This window comes from Cricetulus griseus, chromosome 7 (assembly GCF_003668045.3).
Source record: "Cricetulus griseus strain 17A/GY chromosome 7, alternate assembly CriGri-PICRH-1.0, whole genome shotgun sequence".
Lineage (NCBI taxonomy): Eukaryota > Metazoa > Chordata > Mammalia > Rodentia > Cricetidae > Cricetulus > Cricetulus griseus.
This window is the reverse complement of record NC_048600.1, coordinates 115,426,429-115,448,107: the sequence shown is the minus strand read 5'-3', so window position 1 is coordinate 115,448,107 and position 21,679 is coordinate 115,426,429. Positions and strand designations below refer to the sequence as shown.

Below are 21,679 nucleotides of genomic sequence, written 5' to 3'. Positions count from 1 at the left end.
AATCTTCCAGGCGCCGCCGCTCCGAAGCCAGTAGGCTCGCGCCTCCTGCCAGCCAATCAGCGGGCCGGCGCTCGTCCACTCCGGCCAATCCCGAAGGAGCTTACTTTGGGCGGGAAAAACCTCGGCGGTGGCCGGAGCAAGCCTAGAGCGAAGTCGGCTAACCGCTGCTTCTTAGCCTTGTCTCAGGGGGGTAACAGAGCCCGGGGCGGCCGCCCATTGGCTGGGCGGCGGGCCAATGAGGGGTGCGAGATGAAGGGTGACGGGCCTTCGAGGCGTGGGCTGGGCGGGGCGCTGGCGGCCGGTGCCTAGTCGCGAGCCGCGGGTAGCAATGTAACGGCTCCTTCTCTGTCGCACCCTCTCGGCTCGGCCCCCCACCCACACACCGGCTCCAGGCAGCGCCGAGGGCGGCTGCGGCAGCGGTGGGGTGCGGGCTGAGGGAGCCGGGCCTCGACGTCCTCCCTCATCCCCGTACCCCGGGAGCTGTAGCTAGTCCAGGAGGAGCTGGGGGGCCCTCATGGAGGTGAGCGGCGGAGACACCTGCCGGCCCCGTCACCCCCAAGGCCTGAGGGAGGGACCTGAGGTAACCGGCGGGGCTTCGAGGATGGCGACCCGGGAGAGACGCTGAGGAGCGGGCGCGTCCGTCTCCACGCTCCGCGGGGAGATGGCTGGTCGCGGGTGGGAGCGCGACCGAGCCGGGGGTGGGTGGGGTGGGGGTGGGATGGGGTGAGGTGGCGTGGGGTGGGGTGGTGGAGAGGTCCCCTCGGCGAGGCGTGACGGGCCGGGCCGACTGAGGCCTGGCTGGTGGCGACGCCGCCACGGCCGCCGTCAGTCAGCCTGTCGAGGCGCTGTGGCGCGGGCGTCTGTCAGGGCCGTCGAGCGAGAGGCGAACGAGCGAGCGAGCGAGCGGGCGGGCGGGCGGCGAGCCGGCCGCCTCTCAGAGCTGGTGCGCAGCAGCGGGGCGGAGGGGAGAGGCAAGCGGGGAGGAGTGGGGGACGACCCTAAGTTGGTGTCCCCCATGGATGTGCCGTTAGAAGACGGCCCTGGCCGCAACCCCGGTCGTGGCCGCGCTCCACGGTGACCTCGCGTTTCCTTGTTCCGAGCAGCCGAAGGTGGCGTTCCGGGGAAGCGCGAATCGTTGCTGGAACCTCAGTGTGGACACGAGCAGTAGATTATCCGATGTGTTCAACAGCATGATGCTGACCGGCTCCACGTCCTTCTACGATTGCTACAAAGCGCAGGTCCGTTGACGGCTAGAGTCAACACCCTGCTCCTCCGTCTCCCGCCCGCCCGCCCTCCCGCCCCCTCCCGCCCCTCCGCAGCTTCCCTGCCCTCCCCTCCGCTCCCTCCCCCGTGTCGTCCCCCACTCCCCTACCCCCCCTCCCTCGTCGGTCGGTGCCCCAGCTCAAACCGAGGATCTGGCTCTCGCTGGGAGCCCCAACTCGAGTCCCGTAGATGTTGAAAACGCTCGACAGTCAGTATCAGAAAGCTGCGGGAAACAGGTTTTTTTTGTTTTTGTTTTTTAAATTTTTCTAAAATTACTTTTATATTACCCTATAATGGAACCCCAATTTTTTAAAATTAATTTTTTGGGGGGAAGGGGGAGACGGAAACGTGCCACGGCAGACGTGGAAATCAGAGGACTTTTCAGTGAGTTGTCGCCTTTGAACCCAGGTCCTCAGGAGTACCAGCAAGCACCCCGTCCCCCAAGCCATCTCACTGGTCCAGAGGAAAGCATTTTGAATAGCGTTGGCACGATACAAGGATCTTTTTTTTGGTTGTTGTTTAAATTTTTTTCTATGTGTGGTAGTTTTTCCAGCATCTATGTCTGCGCACCACCTCCGGAGACCAGCAGAGGGCGTCAGGTCTCCTGAAATGTGAGCCGCCATTGCACCTGCCTGGGTCCTGTGCAAGAGCCGGCCAGTGCTCCTAACCACTGAGTCATCTTTTCGGCCCCAGAAAAGATTGTTTTCTTTTTCTTCGTTTTTTTTTTTTAAATTTTTGTTTGTTTGTTTGTTTTGCTTTAAGTAAAAGCTCAGATCCAGGACCTGGCACCTCACTATGCACTCTGTACATCGGAGCTACAACTCCAGTCCCATGTATGTTGAAAAAGCTCCACAGTCAGAATCAGAAAACTGAGGAAACTTTGTTGTTGTTGTTAATTTTAAAATTTCATTTATATTGTCCTATATAGAACCCAAATTTTTGAAATTAATTTTTTTGGGGGGAGGGGAACAGAAACATGTCATAGTATACATGTGGAAATCAGAGGACTTTTTATTTTACGTGTTTTGCCTGCATGTATGTCTGTGTGAAGCAGTTAGATCCATTGGAACTTAAGTTATACACAGTTGAGAGCTGTGGATTCTGGGACTCGAACTTGGATTCTCTGGAAGAGCAGCACTGCATTTAACTGCTGAGCCATTTCTCCAGCTCCCTGAGAAAAGATTTTTTCATTGGCTCATTTCCATCCTGTTCTTAATATTACGTGTCAGTAGTGTAAGAAAATTCATGCTTATTTAGTAAGATGATGATATTGTTTATTTTATTTATTATGTATACAACATTCTGCTTCCATGTATATCTGCACACCAGAAGAGGGCACCAGATCTCATAATGGATGGTTGTGAGCCACCATGTGGTTGCTGGGAACTGAACTCGGGACCTCTGGAAGAGCAGCCGGTGCTCTTAACCTCTGAGCCATCTCTCCAGCCCCGATAGTGTTTTTAATAAGCATTTGTTGTAAATACTTTTTTATTTTTAGTTTTTAATTTCAAATACACTTGATAATTTAAAGATAATTTTTATACCTTTAATTTTTTTTATAGTGTCTTTAATTATATGCTATTGTTTAATTTTTATTACATTTATAATGTAATATAAACTCACTAAAATGTTTTTTTGTTTTGGGGGGTTTTGTTTTTGCTTTTCTTTCAAGACAGGGTTTCTCTTCTCTGTGTAGCCCTGACTGTCTTGGAATGGCCTCTGTAGACCAGGCTGACCTTGAACTCAGAGATCAGTCTGCCTCTGCGTACCACCACTTCCCAGCCTTCTTTTTAAAAATCAGTCTCATAATAACCCAGGCTGGCCTTTAATTCACTATGTAGCTGAGTATGACAACGAACTTTTGATCTTCCTGCCTCTACTTCTCCAGAGGTGAGATTTTAGATGTGGCCACTGTGCCCTGGTTAAGGGATGCTGGGTTTGAACTAGGGTTTTGTGTATGCTAAATATGCACTCTGAAAACTGAGGCATATTCACCAATCCCTGAAATTGAAATCTTTTCATTCCCAAGACCAGATGTCTCTACTGTTATCTATAATTATCTTTCTACTAAAATTTACTTGGGACTAATTCCATTCAATTATTTTACTTATATGAGTGTATAAGCAGGGACTAGAGAGATGACTCAGTGGTTGGGAACACTGGCTGGTCTTCCAGGGGACTGGGTTTCAAGTCCCAGCACCCACATGACAGTTCACACCTATCTGTAACTCCAGTTCCAGGGGATCTGACACCTTCACGTAGACATACATGAAGGCAAAAACCAAACCAAACCAAAAAACAAAACAAACTTTACCAATGCACATAAAATTAAAAAAGACAACTGCTTTCAGAGTACTGATGTCAGAATTTAATACTTAAAGTGTATAAGCAATAAATTAACACTGACCCAAATATTTATACATTACCAAACTTTCGTAAATATTTTAACAGAATAGTGTCCATATTGTTTCTCATCATATTATTTTAGTTGATTGTTTTATCAAAAAGTACATAGCCTAGCACACACACAGGTCAGAATATGATACCTAGCACTGCATAAACTGGGTATGGTGGTACAAGCCTATAATCCTAGTGGTGGAAAGGCGGAAGGAGAATGATCAGACATATAAGGTCAATTTTAGGATTTGAAACAGAGTCTGATACTGACCAGGCTGGTCTCGTCCTCATTCATATAGCTGAGGCTAACCTTTAACTAATCCTCCTGCCTCCATCTCACAAGTGCTGGGATTGCAGATGAGTGCCATTAAAACCAGTTCCTTGTATTTCCTTCTAATTGTATTAATAGCTTTAACATTTCCAAAGAGATGATAATATTTATCTTATTTATTTATTTTACAATATCTCTTGGAAATACAAAGTAGGCTCAAAATTTAAAAGTTGTGAAAAAGGCCCTTGGTTTAGAAGTAAGATCTTGAGTTTTGGATTAATTTGTCAAGTATTTGCTGAGTAATCTGTTGCCTTGTTTTTGTTTTTTCTGATGATAGGCTAGTATTCTGCCAGTGAGCTATATTCCCAGACCCAGTTTCTTAGAGAAGCCAGGTGGGGCTCTGCCTGTAATCCCAGTGTTTGGGAATCTGAGACAGGAGGATTACTGTTCGTTCAAGGCCAGTTTAGGCTATAAAGTGAGTTCCAAGTCAGCCTGAGCTACAGAGTAAGACCCTGTCTCAACTACAACAACAAAGAGATACTTGTTTCCTAAGTTGACTAACCAAAACAATGTATGTGGAATTTATATGAAAATTAGAGTTTTACATAATTGTATGTTTTTCTTTTCTTTTTTTTTTTTTTTTTTTTTTTTGAGACAGGGTTTCTCTGTGTAGCTTTGGAGCCTATCCTGGCACTTCGCTCTGGAGACCAGGCTGGCCTCGAACTCACAGAGATCCGCCTGCCTCTGCCTCCTGAGTGCTGGGATTAAAGTTGTGCGCCACCATCGCCTGGCAGTTGTATGTTTTTCATTGAATACATTTTGTAAACCTGGCCTTGGTGATGTACTACTAATACCAGAACTTGAGAGAGGTGGGAAGATAAAATCTTAGGTCACTCCTGGTGAGTTCAAGGCCAGCCTGGACTACATGAGACCCTATTTAGGAAAAAAAGAGAATTTTGTATATAATTTACTTAAAATAATACCACTAGTATCCACACAAAGTCTTCTGTGTTTAAACGATTAAAACTACAGCAATTAGCCGGGCGTTGGTGGCACACGCTTTTAATCCCAGCACTCAGGAGGCAGAGGCGGGCAGATCTCTGTGAGTTTGAGGCCAGGTTGGTCTCCAGAACGAGTGCCTAGGATAGGCTCCAAAGCTACACAGTGAAATCCTGTCTCGAAAGAAAATCAAAAACAAAAAAACTACAGCAATTATAGCTATCAATAAGCTGTTGCAAAAAGAGACCTAAAGGAAAGATGTCTACTTCTATTATTTTTAATTTAAACTTTAAAATTATTGTGTATGATGTGCACATGTGAATATAAGTGCACACATTCCATGGCACACATATAGAGCTCAGAGGACAACTTTTGGAGTTCTCTCCTTCCACTGTGGGTTGCAGGTATAGAACTCAGGTCCACAGGCTTTCAGGACAAGCACTTTTACCCTCTGAGCCACATCTTTGCTACTGCCTTTATGAATTAAAAAAGATTTACACTGACCATTTTTTTTGCAGGGTGGGAGACAGGGCACTGTGTCCATGGCACATGTGTGGAAGTCAGAGGACAACTTGCAAGAGTTGGGTCTCTCCTTCCATCACGGGGGTCCAGGAGATGCAAACTCAAGTCATGAGACTTGGTGACAAGAACCTCTACTCACTGAACCGTCTCATTTGCTGATCCCTCTTTTTTTATTTTTTAATATAAGGGAACTATTAATGGAGACTTGATGTGTCTTTAGTTTATGGTCATTTGTTCATGTACTATTGTAGTTGTTTCAGCATCAGTGCTATAGCAGAGTTGAGGGATTTCAGCAGATTGGAATGGTCAGCAAATGCTTATATTCCAGCTTTTGGCAGAGTTCTTGAGTAGCTAAAATAATTATGTTCTAGAGTTGAATGTTGTTATCCCAACTCCTAACACTTGCATTATTATATTTTCTGTTTTCTTATTTTGTTAATACTCTGATAAATGAAATTTTGGTCTCTCTGATTTACAAACATTTCTCTACAATAACAGAATGAAGACAATGTAGACCTAAGGCAGACCTGCACCCCACTCTCTTCATCAACAGAGTACGCAAGTCCTTTAGACTCCTCGCTCTTCTACGCACCGTGGTCTACTTACGGAGATGATGTTAAACAACCTTCTAGTTCGCAGATCAGTGTAAAGAACAGGTAAATGAATAAATTCCTCAGGCTAAATGAGTTGTTTTTAAAGTCTGATTTCACAGGGATCAAAGTATGTTGGATTTTTATGTCTTTTATTTTAATATTGTGGGAATTTATGTTCATCAAAGTTTTAAGAAAGCTTAAACTAGACAGTTATAGACAGTCAGTTGTGTATACATTTTAGTTTGTTTTTAGACAAAGGTTAGATTATTTGTTATGCTTCTGCTTTTACCTCTTGAGTGCTGGGATTGCAGTAATGCATAGTTTCAAATTTCTTTAAAAATTTTTTTTTTAAAGATTTTATTTATTATGTATACAGTCTTCGGCCTGCAGGCCAGCAGAGGGCACCAGATCTCATTTAAGGTGGTTGTGAGACACCATGTGGTTGCTGAGAATTGAACTCAGGACCTCTGGAAGAAGAGTCAGTGCTCTTAACCGCTGAGCCATCTCTCCAGCCCCCTAATTTTTTTTTTTTTGAGACAGGGTTTCTCTGTGTAGTTTTGTAGACCAGGCTGTGCCTCGAACTCACAAGAGATCTGCCTGCCTCTGCCTCAGGAGTGCTGGGATTAAAGGCATTGGCCACCACCACCTGGTGCAATATGAAAATTTTAAAGTATTTTCTATCCTGGAAACAGAACTTACTGCATGCTAAATATTCATTTATCTGGGGAAAATAGAACTAATACAGTAAATATTATTCTTGTCTTTATAATCTTACAGTAATGAAGATAACAGTAATAACATACCAGGGACTTGCAAGTGAGGATTAAAAAGAAAGAATGGAGCCAGGTGTGGTGGTACTTGCCTTTAGTTCTTGAACTCTGTGGGTTCAAGGACAGCCTGATGATTGATATATATATATATATATATACACATACACACACACACACATATATATATATTTCAGGCTGTCCTTGAACCCACAGAGTATACATATTTTATACATATTTATATATATGTATATGTGTATGTATGAGCTGGAGAGATGGCTCAGCCATTAAAGGCTAGGCTCACAACCAAAAAGTAAAATATATTTGTGTGTGTGTGTAATATATTACAGAAAGCTGTTAGAAGGAGAAGCTTAGGAGTGATGTTTTACATTTAATTACATATAAAGGAGCTATTAACAGAGGCTTGATATATCTTTAGTTTAACAAGGAAGCAGATATTTGTTGAATCCCACTAATTAAAAACATTGAAAATTTAAAATTCTGGGTTTTGAAATATTAGACTATATAATACACAATTCTTCAAAAATAATTGAAGTTAATATTAATAGATGTTGTTGAAAAATTCAAAGGCCAGGGATGGTGGACATTCTTTCAATGCAGCACTCAGGAGGCAGAGACAGGCCAGATCTCTGTTGAGTTCAAGGCCAGCCTGATCTACATAGTGAGCTCCAAAACAGCCAGAGCTACATAGTGAAGTCCATGTCAGAGAGAGAGAGAAAGAGAGAGAGAGAGAGAGAGAGAGAGAGATGTCATAAATATGTGTATTAAAGAAAAGTAAAAGTTTATCTTGACCACTCTGTCTTTTCTTCCACAATGATAAGTACTAATAGTTTGGCCAATATTAAGTGAAAAAATTTCTAGATCTTACATACAAAGAAAATTTCATATTGAATCTTTATAAACTAACACTGTATAGTGGAAGAAGTATTAGACCTGATGGTACCAGTGTTTGTTCAATATATAGTTTGTAAGTCACATACCCTTGTAATATCATTTTAATATTTCAAGTAATTATCCATTCAACAGATAACTAGATGACTACTAGTGTTTACCTTTCTCAATTAAATATTTTAGTGTTAGGCAAATTTATTTTTATTTCTAAAATATCCCAACAATCTGAAGTGTTGGAAAGAAAATAAGAAAAAAAATTCTCCCTTTTTTTGGTTCAGGCAGGTTTACCTACGGTGGCCTCAATCAACTGAGTTTTTGTTTTTGTTGTTTCCTTTTTTGAGACAGTGTCTCTCTCTACATAATCCTGGCTGTCCTGAAATTAACTCTATAGACAAGGCTGGCCTTGAAGTCATAAATATCTGCTTGCCTCTACCTGTGGAGTGCTGGCATTGAAGGAGTATGCCACTATACCCAGTTTCATTTGGTTTTCAAATAACAAATGAAAAAACTGAACTGATTTAGAATGATGTATAATTAAACTAAACATGAGTTCAGGTGTGATATCAAGCATTTCTCTAACACTCTGATTCAGAAATTTGTATCTTGATCACTTAAAATTGGTAGCATATGTTATAGAGAAATGAGAAATAAACATCATGTAAAGTAGATATAACTTAGAAAATGTTCTTGTCTTTTTCTTGTTTGAAATGATGTATAGAGTCAATCTAAATGTCTTACAGAAAAGATGGTAAGAGGGGATGGGAAGGTAGCTCAGGATTAGAATACTTGTCTAGCATGAATGAGGTCCTGGGTTTGATCTTTAGCACCATGAAAGAAAAATGAATAAAAAAGAAAAAGAATGGAGTATGTATGGAAGGAGAAATTGATATATTTTAATAAATAAGATAGTTTATATATGATATTCATTTTTAGGATTCAAACCGAAAGAAATGACTATGGCAGTGAAACAGACTTATATGGACTTGTGTCTAACATTTTGGAAGAACAGGATAAGTCACAGCCATATTTTGCTGAAGGGTTAGTATATAAGCTTTATAGTGTATAATGGACCTTTTAATTGACATATACTAGGTTACTTTGTTGTTTAACATTTATTTTTATTTAACAGTGGATCATAGGATAGTAGGTATTTTAAAATATCTAGGAGCCTTGATTTTGCTGAAGTACTTTCCATACAATTGAAATTTCAGCCTAAAGTTGTATTTGCTTAAGAACTTTGATTGGAAAAATATTCTTGCATAATTCATAGTTATTTCTCTTGAGTTCATGAGCTAAAGTTTGGCTTAAGGAACACAAGTTCCAAGAAGCTTTAAACTTAGACCTTGAAGGATAAAACTCATTACACATTGCAGAAGTACATCTGGATTTTATTCATGCAGTAGAGGTTTAAAATGTTTTAATTGTTTTATTTGGGTGTGGAAGCCCTATTACCCAAATGTCCTGTTAATAAATAAGAAAATATGCCATACATATGTAACCAGTTAAAATATTTTAGTTTCAAAAATACTTTAAGCAAAAACCATCTTTTTTCATTAGAAATTGTGGTCAACACACTTTATATAATATCTATTCAAAGGAAAAACTTACTATCTGCTTAGTATAAAATAATTCATGTAAGACCCTAAAGTCTACCTCAGGCCTTGGTTAATGACTTTTGGAAAAGTGTGGTGAAGATATTAAAATTAAAATGCATATAGTTATGCATTGTTTAATGATGGGGACAGGTTCCAAGAAATGCATCATTAAACTATTTCACTTTCACGGAACAGTCCTTACCCAAAGCTAAATGGTATAGGATAATCATTCATATAATGAATGTGGCTTCTTGATGTAGACAAAAGACAGACAGTAACTGTGAAGTGCTCTGAGTGGGTGCACATGTTTGTAATCTCGATTTGGACTAAGAGTAGGAGGCCATCCTGGACTAGCTGCCTAGAGGGTTTAAGCATTTGAGGTTGACTTTGGCTGTCTAACAAGACACTGTCTACAAATATACAAACAAGCTAGAAATGAGAGACAGTGTAACTATAGAAAAACAAGGCTGCTGCTAGTGTAATGACCATTTTACAGTTAACTTATTTTTAAAAATAAACAGGCAATAAAAATATAGAGGGTCTGGAAAAATGCCTCAGTGATTAAGAGTACTTGCTATTCTTCCAAAGAACCCAAGCTCATTTTTATCCCCGGTGTAAGGTAGTTCACAACCTTGTATTTCCAGCTTTCGGTGGTTTAGTGCTTTGGCCTCAGGAAACTGAACACATGTGGACATACCCACATGCAGACATATACACATAATTAAAAATAATAAAAACTAATCTGAAATTTAAAAAATACTACAGTAGATGCATAAACTAGTAACATAGTCATTATCATCACCTAATATATATTACACATAGGTATGTCCTATACTATTAAGCAACTGACAGTTCAGTAAGCTTGTTTATACCAGCATTACAAACATTAGTAATGACTTGTGTTATGCCTCTATGTGGTCTGTTACGACTTCATATTTATTTGGCACACAACTCTTTAGGTTTATTTATTTATTATGTATACAGTGTTCTGCCTGCATATATTCCTGCATGCCAGAAGAGGGCACCATATCTCATTACAGATGGTTGTGAGCCACCATGTGGTTGCTGAGAATTGAACTCAGGACCTCTGGAAGAGCTGTCAATGCTCTTAACCTCTGAGCCATCTCTCTAGCCCCTGGCACACAACTCTTCTAGTAGATAGCACATTTCATATGATTGACTTGTCTGAAAGCAGTGGTAGTTTTTAAGTAAGGGTTGGGAAATATTGAAGTGTTGGGTAAGAGAAATGGTTTTTTGTTTTGTTTTACTGTTTGTTTTTTGAATCTTTCCTAATGTTTCCAGAGGAGATAAAGTCTCCAAGACTTAAATTGTAATTAAATATGTTTACTTGTTCTAGGACCTGCTCCTCCAACTTAAAGTCAGTTTGGCCAATGAACACAAGCAGATTTGTAGATCACCATGACCTCTTAACAGAAACCAAAAGACCAATAGATACAACTATTTCTCAGCAAGCTTTTTATAGTGGTGAATCTGTGTCAGCAGTGGAAAAGCAATACTTGCATAATAATAATCTCACACCACAACAAAAAATAGATGAACTTTATCATGGATATACTGGTTTAGACCTTGAAGAACAATGGTTGTACCTCTCAAGAAGTGATCATTCTAATTGTTACAATATTCAGACAAATGATACAGTTAAGGCAACTTTCCAAGAATATCCATTTATCAAAAACTGTTTTACACCACAAACAGGTCTGTCTGATATCATGAAAGAATCAGGAATTGATACTTACTCTTACGGAAGAGAGAAAATATGTGCTAAAGGTCTTGAAACACCATTACAGCATAAAAGGGCAGAAATATTTCTTTCCCAATTTAATAGATATAATGAAAATGCCGATTATTGTAGATACCCAGAATATGCTCATCCTAATAAGGCAAAGCTTAACAAATGTTCAAATTTTAGTGTTCAAGATGGTAAAAAATTAGCCAATGGCACACCTGAAACACCAGCTGTGGAAGCAGATGCCTATACGAAGTTATTTCAAGTCAAACCAGCAAATCAGAAAAAAATGGAGGAGACAATACCTGACCAGCAGAATTTTGCATTCCAAAAAACAACACCACATCTGACAGAAAAACAGTTTGCAAAGGAAGCAGCATTCACTGCTGATTTTGGCTTAAAATCAGAATATGGACTAAAGCCTCACACAGCTTGTCCAGCTAATAATGATTTTGCTAATGTCACTGAAAAGCAACAATTTGCTAAGCCTGATCCTCTAAATTCTGAATATTTTAAATCAGTGAATTTATTCTCAAATGCAGCAACATCTTCAGGAGGTATCAGTTTAAACAGACCAACTTGGATGAATGTTCAAACAAAAAATAACCTTCCTATTCCTTATCGAAATCAAGGTAACTTGATGAAATTAAATAGTCATTTAACTGCAGCTTCAAAAGGTTCTAACCATTCTTCAGATTTCCCTCAACTGTCATCTACAAATATAACCTCAAATAGCAATTTATTTCAGAAGTATTGCCAAGAAAACCCTTCAGCATTTTCTAGTTTTGATTTTAGTTACAATGGTGCAGAAAGAATTCAATCTGTGAATCACATGGAAGGACTAACAAAAACTGGAGAAGACAATCTCTTTGAATCCGTCACAGAGAAAAAAATAAAGCAGCAGAATGGATTTTGTGATAGCTATTCAGCTTCACAGTATGGGATAATAGAAAATGTAAACAAACATAATTTTCAAGCCAAGCCCCAGAGTGGACATTATGATCCTGAAGACATTCCAAAGCATTTTGATGGGTTACCTCAAAATACATATCAAGATCTGTTAGAATCACAGGGTCATTTTAATAGCCACAGACAAGGAAGTGGAGACAGCAATATTAATAGCCGTGTGAATCGTACACAGGCCTCATGCTTTTCTAATAACTATATGATGGGAGATTTAAGACATAATCAGGGTTTTCAACAACTTGGCTCAAATGGGTTTCCCCTAAGGTCTACCCACCCGTTTGGGCATTCAGTTGTCCCACTGTTGGATTCCTATGATTTGTTTTCTTATGATGACTTAAGCCATTTATATCCTTATTTTAATGATATGATGTATGGTGATAATTCCTTTTCTGGCTTTGTGCCAACGTTTGGATTTCAAAGACCAATTAAAACCCGTAGTGGACCAGCTAGTGAGCTTCACATTCGTCTAGAAGAGTGCTATGAGCAATGGAGAGCATTAGAAAAGGAGAGAAAAAAGGTAACACAACTATCCATTGAAAAGTAACAGTACATTCCATCTGCTTGTTTTTGTTTACCTCAGTGTGGTTTAAGAGTACTTATTTCTAACCTGAATTCTTCTATAATTTTTAAATTCATTGCTATAAGGACTTAGCTAGGTTATTTAAAGATTGAAAAATCAGGGTTTTGAAAGAGTTTTCTTTTTAAATTTTCTATGAAGTTTTTGTTGTTTTGTTTTTTGAGACAGGGTTTCTCTGTGTAGCTTTAAGCCTATCCTGGAACTCATTCTGTAGACCAGGCTGGCCTCACAGAGGTCCACCTGCCTCTGCCTTCCAAATGCTGGGATCAAAGGCATGCACCACCACCCCCTGATGATTTTTTTCTTTTTTAAAGTATTAAATTGTTGGAGAGTTATATTTAAGTAAGAAAAATATTTTTGTGGGTTTTTTTTTGTTGTTGTTTTTTGAGACAGGGTTTCTCTGTGTAGCTTTGGAGCCTATCCTGGTACTTGCTCTGGAGACCAGGCTGGTCTCAAACTCAGAGATCCGCTTGCCTCTTCCTCCCGATTATTGTGGTTTATATTTGGTTTTTGTCTTTTTTTTTTTTTTTTTTTTGAAACAGGGTTTCTCTGTAGCCCTGGTTGCCCAGGAACTCACTCTGTAGATAAGCTGGCCTCAAACTCACAGAGATCCTCCTGCTTCTGCCTCCCAGCTGCTGGGATTAAAGGTGGGCACCACCGCCCAGCTCAGATTTTCATTTTCTAAGTTAGCATATAACTGCTTTATATTAGTTACATTTTGATACCAAAACAATTTTATTTAAAGGCAAAATTTTTCTATTTCTTAGAGCTGTGAAAAAGTGTTTACTTTTTAAAAGCTAGTATCTAAAAATTATATTTTGCAGACTGAATTAGCCCTTGCCAAGAATTATCCAGGAAAAAAAGTTTCCAGTACTAATAATACTCCAATTCCAAGATTGACTTCCAACCCATCCAGAGTTGATCGCTTAATTGTGGATGAACTTCGAGAACAAGCCAGAGTAAGCTGTAAAAGCATCCAATAATGGTCTTTTTAAAAATTATTTGATAAAAATTTAAAGGATTTTAACAAGTTAGAGTTGTGAAGGATTTTATTGTCACATTTACAGCCATATGTGATGGCATATATATGAAATCTCTGCATTTGGACAGTGGAGGCAGAAGGATCAAGGCCAGCCTCAGCTATATTAGTGGGCTCAAAACAAACAAAAAAACACAGTAAAATCACTTACATATAGCTGGAAAAAAATCTTTTGTGTGTTTATTTGTGTGTGCTTGGGTGTCTTCCTCAATTACTTTCTACCTTAGTTTTTTGAGACAGGGAGGGTCTCACTGATCCTGGAGCTTACCGATTAACCTAGGCTACCTCACAAACAAAATTTAGGAGGTATCCTCTTGTCTCCATTGCCTCAGCACTGGGATTACAGGTGCCCACCACTGTGTTTATCTTTTAAAACAAAGAAAAAAAAACATGGGTGCTGGGGATCTGAACTGAGGTTCTCCTGCTTACTCAGCATTTCACTGACTGAGCCACCTCCCCACCACAACTCAAATACATTCACCTTTGGTTCTGTAAGTATGATGAATATTAGGGAAATACAACAATCCATTTAGTCTTTTAATTTGTAATCATTTAATAAGTAAATAAATTGAATGGGCCAGAGATAGTTGTCAATTAGTGGTAGACTTATCCCTATAATGTGTGAAGAAGCCTTGAGTTCCATTCTCAGTACCACAACATAATATTTTTAGTAATCTAAGGACACTTCAAACCCATGTTGGCAACTAATCCCCAATGGAAAGAATGCTATTAAAGTCCAACACTTTAAAGTGTGTGAAGATGCTTAATGCTGAGGCTGATGACCTAAGTTGGATCCCTTAGAATCCACATGGTGGATGGAAGGAGAAAACCAATTCCTCTGTTATCCTCTGATTTTCACATATGGGTCATGCATATGTAGGCCGACATATGTACATAGAAAAAGAAATGTAGAAGCTGGAGAGATGGTTCAGTAGTTATGAGCATGTGCTGCTCTTGCAGAAGACTCGAATGCAATTCACAGCACCCTCATCAGGCAGCACAACCACCAACTGCAGCAACAGGGAATCCAGTCCTCTTTTTAACTGGCTTCCAAGGGCACTTGCATCCACATGCACCCCGTGTGTGTGTGCGCGTGTGTGCGCGCGCGCGCACACACACACACCTTTTAAAAAATGTTAAAAAATAAGAATTATGACATTTATATAATATATCTCACTGCACATTGCTTATTACCTGCCTGTTACCTTCTTTGTTCCCTTCTCCTCCAAGTAATTGCTCTGCTTTTGTCATACATATTTAAATGTAGATTCCACATGATAAAACAAAACAAAAACCATTACCCTCTTGTCCCTCCCCTATTTAGAAACATAATTTTTAGCTCACTGGACTTTTTGCATACTTTTTTCTTTTATCTATTTACCCCTCAAGGATCTGATTGGTGTACAATAGGAGGAAAATATTTAACACTTGAAACAGACTTGTTATAATTAGTTCCCGTGATAATTATTTTACTTGATATTCACATGTTGATTAATCAAAAAGTTCCTTAATTTACATTGTTTAGATTTTGAAACATATTAGGCATATTAAAAATACTTCCCATACTAATTTAATATACCCAATGACATTTTAGCTTTGCACATGCATGAAAGTGTGATGTACATGCATAGATAGATAGATAGATAGATAGATAGATAGATAGATAGATAGATATAGATATATAGATATAGTGTGTGTGTGTGTGTATTTTACATCTATGGCACACATGTGTGTATATATGTATGTGTGTGCACATACCTGTAGAGGCCAGAGGTTGGTATTGAGTATCTTTGTTATTCCTTCTCTACCATATAAATTGGGGCAGGGTCTCTCTCACTTGGACACATAGCTCACCAGCTTGGCCAAACTAGCTTGCCAATTTGCCCAGGGGATCCTCTCTCTGCCTCTGGAGCACTGGTATTATAGGCAGGCTGCCAAGATTTACACATGAGTGCTGGTAATCTGAACTCTGGCATTTTCACTTGTGTGGCAAGCACTTTATCTAGCAACCCATCTCCCTAGCCCTGGTGCCGTCTTTTTTTTTTTGGGGGGGGTTGGTTTTTCTTGGTGTGTGGCCCATGCCTCCCACTCCCCTGAGACAGAGGTTCTCTGTGTAGTCCTGGCTGTCCTGGAACTTGCTTTTATAGACCAGGCTGTCCTTGAACTCAGAGGTCCACCTGCCTCTGCCTCCCAAATGCTAGGATTAAAAGGATTTTTTAAAAGATTTATTTTATGTGGTATTTGCATGTACATCTTTATACCAGAAGAGGGCATCAGATCCCACTATAGATGGTTGCCGACCCCCATGTGGTTGCTGGAAATTGAACTCAAGACCTGAAGAGCAGCCAGTGCTCTTAACTGCTGATCCATCTCTCCAGTCCATCTGGTGCCATCTTGAAGCTTATTAACAAAAACTTTCTTGGGACTGGAGATAATGTAGCTCAGTTGATAGAATGCTTGTCTCGCACACAAAAAGCCCTAGCATGGTGTACAGCTGTAATCTGGGCATTAAAATCACTACAGATTTTCATTAGCATATATCATTTCAGTGTAAATTTAAATCTGTATTGTCTGTATTATGGATGCCTTAAAACTAACAAGTGTGGCTAGAGAGATGTATCAGATGTTAAGAGTGCTTTCTAGCCAGGCGGTGGTGGCACACACCTTTAATCCCAGCACCCAGGTGGCAGAGACAGGTACATCTCTGTGAGTTGGAGGCCAGCTTGGTGTTCAAAGAGTTCCAGGACAGGCTCCAAAGCAATACAGAGAAATCCAGTCTCAAAACAACCAAAAAAAAAAAAAAAAAAAAAAAAAAAAAAAAGAGTGCTTCTTGATTTTCCAGAGAAGATGAGAGTTTGGTTCTTAGTACTGAGCTTCAGAAACTCTCATACCCTCTTGTGGCCTCTTCGAGTATAACAGACACACACAGAGACAGACCAGACTGACGCACTAGCACACACATGTTATAAAATCTCTAACAAAAAAACAAAAGCTGTTAGTTACAATGATCTGTTTCTTATTTCCAAAAAGAAAACATTGGAGACCTAGAAGAAGGACTTGTTGAGGTCAGGATTAATTGGGAATAGTTCTTATCCTTTATTTTTTTATTTCCATTTATTTATTTATTTATTTATTTGTTTATTTATTTATTTGAGAGTGTCTCACTAAGTAGCTTGGGCTGGTCTGGAAAATGCTATGTGGTCCATGCCTCGAATTTAGAGATCTGCCTGCCTCTGTCTCAGGTGCTAGGATTAAGGTGTGTGTCATCAAGCCCAGCTGTACTTGTCTTTTTAACTCAAATTCTCTTTTGGGTGATTCTTACTAACAGTCTTCTGTTTATAGAATTGCCAAAAACAATATCAGATCTTATCTTTGCACTGTCAGTCACATGAATGTGTTTAATATTTTATTTTTTCATTATTGTTTATTCTCAGTGATCAACTACAACTTTTAGAATTAACATACAGAAGCAAGTATACTTTCCCTTTTTCTTTCCCCTAGCATAGTGCAGAACACAGTAAGCATCCATTTATTTACTGAACGATTATTGTGGCTCTCATCTCTATTATGTTTCATTAAAGACTTGTTTGCCTTATCAAAATTTAAATGTTTCCCTCAGGTTGTGACTTTACTAGGCAAAATGGAACGCCTTCGAAGCTCTCCCCTTCATGCTAATATCTCTACTGCTCTTGATAGACACTTGGAGTCGATTCACATTGTACAGTCACGTAGAAAGGATGAAATTGTTAATGCTTCAAATCGGCAAAGACAAGGAGTGCCTAGGTGCCAAGATGACAGAGGTATAAATGCTTTGGGTTGCGTTTGTTTGTTTTGAATTTTATTTATTTATATCTTATGTATGATATAAGATATGTATGTATCTTATATCAGCATGTATACCTGCATGTCAGAAGAGGGCATCATATCCTATTACATATAGTTGTGAACCACTATATAGTTGCTGGGAATTGAATTCAGGACCTCTGGAAGAGTAGCCACTGCTCTTAACTGCTGAGCCATCTCTTCAGCCCAAAAGGCTAGATTTCTAAAATTAATACATATTTTAAAAACAAATTAGCAAATGATCACCACATTATTTATTCCGAGTATTTTGTTCTCTTTTGTTAATTTTATGCACTTAATTATATTACCTGTCTTAAGATACAGTCTCTTTTATCAAAGCATAGTTATTGCTATGCTTTATTTTAAAAAACAGAGTACTTCATTAGCTTAGCTATCATTTTTGTAAAAAAAAAAAATGTTTGATCATTTAGTAGTAACAGCACTGAGCTGCTTAAGATGTAAGGGGTAGGGGGCTGGAGAGATGGCTCAACGGTTAAGAGCACTGGCTGCTCTTCCAGAGGTCCTGAGTTCAATTCCCAGCAACCACATGGTGGCTCACAGCCATCCATTATGAGATCTGGTGCCCTCTTCTGGTGTGCAGATATACATGGAAGCAGAATATTGTATACATATTAAAATATAAAATCTTAAAAAAAAAGATGTAAGGGGTATTTAAGTGAATAATAAGCAATAACCCTGTTTGTTTTGCAGATGTTTTTGCTCTTGCTACAGCAATTAAAGAGATGTGTGTAGCTACTCGGAAAGCACGCACTACCCTGTGGTGTGCACTGCAGATGACCTTGCCAAAAACAGCAAGTACATCGGGCCAAGCTGATATGGAAAAGGCTTTCCAAGAGCTAGTAAACTGTGAAGATAAAGTCCATGAAAGCATAAATAGTAGCAATCCAATGAACCAGAGAGGTGAAACAAATAAACATTAAGGAGATGCCAGCAGAAGGAAGAGTTAAAAAGCTGAGAAGTAAATGTATCAAGATGTGCTAAAATTTTTAATGAACTTGTCAAACTTTCAGTACATTAATTTTCTTTCAGATTTTAAGTTAATACTTCAATGAAGTCTAACTTCTATTTAAAAATCTGCTTGGAATGAATCAGATACAGTTTAAAGTGAACTCAAAGGTAAAATTGATTACTCTAGGAGTTCTGAGTAGTCAAAGATAGCAAGTTTATTTAATTAAATATCCCCTTACAGCTAAAAATTGCTTAAATCCATTCTTCAGTGCAGGTAAATGCAAATGTGAAATTCTTCTAGGAGATAAGTTTCATTTAGTTCTGCCTTAGTAAGTATAATTCCAAATAATGAGTCTCAGTGACTGTAACCCAATTATGGCTACAGTTTAGTAACCAAGACAAGTTTTGATTGTGATTTAAAAGTATTTTCCTTATAAAACTGGATAATACCTAGAAAACAAAGGAAAACAAGGATAAACCCAATATTCATGTAAAAATTTAATATTTAAAATACTACCATATTTATGAATTTGAAATCTTAGTGCCTAAGTATATGGAGGGAAATGCATCTGATTCTCCTAAATTAGTGATGAACGTGCCAGTGTGAAAACCATGCAAGTTACTGAATATAAAACCTGTTCAAATCATTAGTGTATATTCTTTAAATTTTAATTATACTATCAATTATTAAATATTTCCAATTTCAAAGTATTTAATTGAATCAAAATAAAACATTCCTTTATCTGGATCTTTTAGACTCGATGCCTAGTAACTAAAATAATGACTCTTGTTTTAATACCCTTAGTTTGCTGTCTTTTGATGAGGGTATCACGAAGTTCTAAAATGTATTTTTTAGGTTAATCTTTAGTTTAGTTTTGCCAATTAGTTAGTGTATATTTTGTGTAGTTATGTTCATTTGTTTGCTTCTGTATTTTTTAAAAAAGAACACTTGAAAGCTTGGCTTTTTCTGTTTCTCATCACTTAATATCTTTGTATTAGAACCTGAATAATTTATTCATTAATATGAAATGTTGGTATTATGTGACTCAGAAGATCTTGGGTTTTAAAGTTTCTAGCATGAGTTAAACTATAATATAATGTACTGATGAAATTTAATTGAAATATCCTTGACTAGAAACACTGATGTTTTGATGTTAGTGTTTTTTCTTAGCTTTAGAAATCCTGGTATTAAAAAAAAAAAGAGTGTAATCACACCACATAAATTTTCTTTAGATGATGTGCGGAAGAAACTGATTGCGAATGCAGGAGTAACTGTAGGGAGAAACATTTTGATCACTGATATGCTTAGAACTACCAAATGAATTACATTGAGGGTAGTCAAATAAAATAGACCACTCCACCACAGTCACTGCATAGAAAGTGGTTAAGTTTGACATAAAACATGTTGAATGTTATGAAAACAAATATTGTACTGAATTTAGTCTCTCAGGAAAAAAAAATAAATTACTTTGTTGAAAATATTTGGTTTCATTTTTTACATTTGTGTTAATTTCTAACATTGTGTTATTTATGTCTGAAAATCAAATGAATTTCATTTAGCTGACAAGAGCCTTTTTGGTGTAAATTTCATTATTAATACATAAGAATAATGGTAGATGATTGTGATTCAAATTAGATTCCACCTGACCTCTTTCAAAGATGAAACTTACTTTGCCTTGTTGAATAAAAACTCAAGGAAGACCTTTACAGGACAGCGGTCGCAAATAAGTCTGTTAAGGAAAACCAAACCCTGGGCTGGGATGAAGTTCAGTTGGGAGAATGCTTACAGAGTGTGCAGGAGACCCTGGGTTGTTCCTGGGCACTGTATAAAACCATGTGTGGTGCATGCCCATAATCCAGCATTAGTGGAGAGAGGGCAGGAGGATCAGAAAGTCAAAACTATCAGTGACAAAATTTTTGAGGCTAAATTTAGCACTTGGGAGAGTTGGAAGGTCAAGGCAGGAGAACCAGAAGTTAAAGACCAGCCTCAACTAAACAAAGACCAGATCTTTGGGGGTCAACACAACATGAGGAACTGCATTAAAGGGTTGAGCATTAGGAAGGTTGAAACCACTGATAAAGATGGTTCTTTCCCTTTGGTTTCCTGGCTTTCCTGGAACAGGCTTGCAGTGATCTGCTGTTCCTGCCTCCCCAGTGCTGGTATTACAGGCATGGACCACTACAGCCTGCTAGATGGTTCTTACATACTTCTCAATTGCAGCTTACAAAAATATTTAAAATTATCGCTGGGCATTGGTGGTACATGCCTTCATGGTACCACTCAGTGGTACCACTCAGGAGCCAGAGGCAGGTGGATCTCTGTGAGTTCAAGGCCAGCCTGGTCTCCAGAGCGAGTGCCAGGATAGGCTCCAAAGCAACAGAGAAACCTTGTCTCGGAAAAACCAAAAAAAAAAAAAAAAACACAAAAAATCTTCAGTGAAACTGGTAAAGATGTTCTCTAATTCAAAGAAATACCTGTTTTCCTTTTAAATTTGTGTACATGCACACACACATATGCCACAGTGGGTGTGGGGGTCAGAGGACAACTTGTGTAGTCAGTCTCTCCTAACACCATGTGGGGTCCTGGAGATTGAATTCAGCAGGATTGGTAGCACATGCCTTTACCCACTCAATTGACCTAGCCCATGTTCTTATTTTTTCTTTAAAATATTTACTTGGGCCAGGCAGTGGTAGTGCACGCCTTTAATCCCAACACTGTGTGAGTTCGAGGCCAGCCTGGTCTACAGAATGAGCTCCATGATAGCCTCCAAAGCCACAGAGAAACCCTGTATGGAGCCCCCCCCCAAAAAAACCCAAATAAATACTTGTGTATGTCTATGTATTAGTAAGTACACATAAACACATAGAATAAAATGTTCTTTTAATTAGATGGAGAGATCAAGGAAGACACGACACAAATTTATATAAAGGTATTTGAAAATTAAGTCAGCATCCTTTCCATTTGAGTAAGTGGTTACAAAAAAGTTGTTGAGGAATTATAATTAAAATCTCATTGGGGACTGGAGAGGTGGCTCAGCAGTTAAGAGCACTGGCTGTTTGGTTCCAGGTTTGATTCCCAGTACCCACAAGGTGGCTCACAGCCAACTGTACCTCCAGTTCCAGGGAATCCCACCCCCTCTTCTGGCTTCTAGTGGCACTGCATGCACACATGCAGGCAAAACCCCCATACACATAAAAAGATAATTTTTAGCTGGGTTT

The 21,679-nt window shown here is 39.0% G+C and overlaps 1 protein-coding gene across 1 annotated transcript; it reads left to right on the top strand.

Annotated features, from left to right (window-relative positions):
* Positions 1–514: 514 nt before the first annotated feature.
* On the top strand, positions 515–18,437 carry Meioc (meiosis specific with coiled-coil domain). Its single transcript, XM_027427706.2, has 8 exons — positions 515–580; positions 1,104–1,238; positions 5,951–6,108; positions 8,658–8,762; positions 10,677–12,549; positions 13,434–13,568; positions 17,268–17,448; positions 18,203–18,437. Exons 1-8 carry the CDS (start codon positions 515–517, stop codon positions 18,430–18,432), a joined length of 2,883 nt encoding a protein of 960 aa, XP_027283507.1. The 3' UTR covers positions 18,433–18,437.
* Positions 18,438–21,679: the final 3,242 nt, after the last annotated feature.

What these genes read in the sequence shown, in the direction of transcription:
- Meioc (XM_027427706.2), top strand. Translation starts at nt 515, where the DNA reads ATGGAGGTGAGCGGCGGAGACACCTGCCGGCCCCGTCACCCCCAAGGC. An exon ending in CAGATCAGTGTAAAGAACAG is followed by an intron (nt 6,109 to 8,657) that starts GTAAATGAATAA and finishes ATTCATTTTTAG; the next exon opens with GATTCAAACCGAAAGAAATG. An exon ending in TAGAAAAGGAGAGAAAAAAG is followed by an intron (nt 12,550 to 13,433) that starts GTAACACAACTA and finishes TATATTTTGCAG; the next exon opens with ACTGAATTAGCCCTTGCCAA.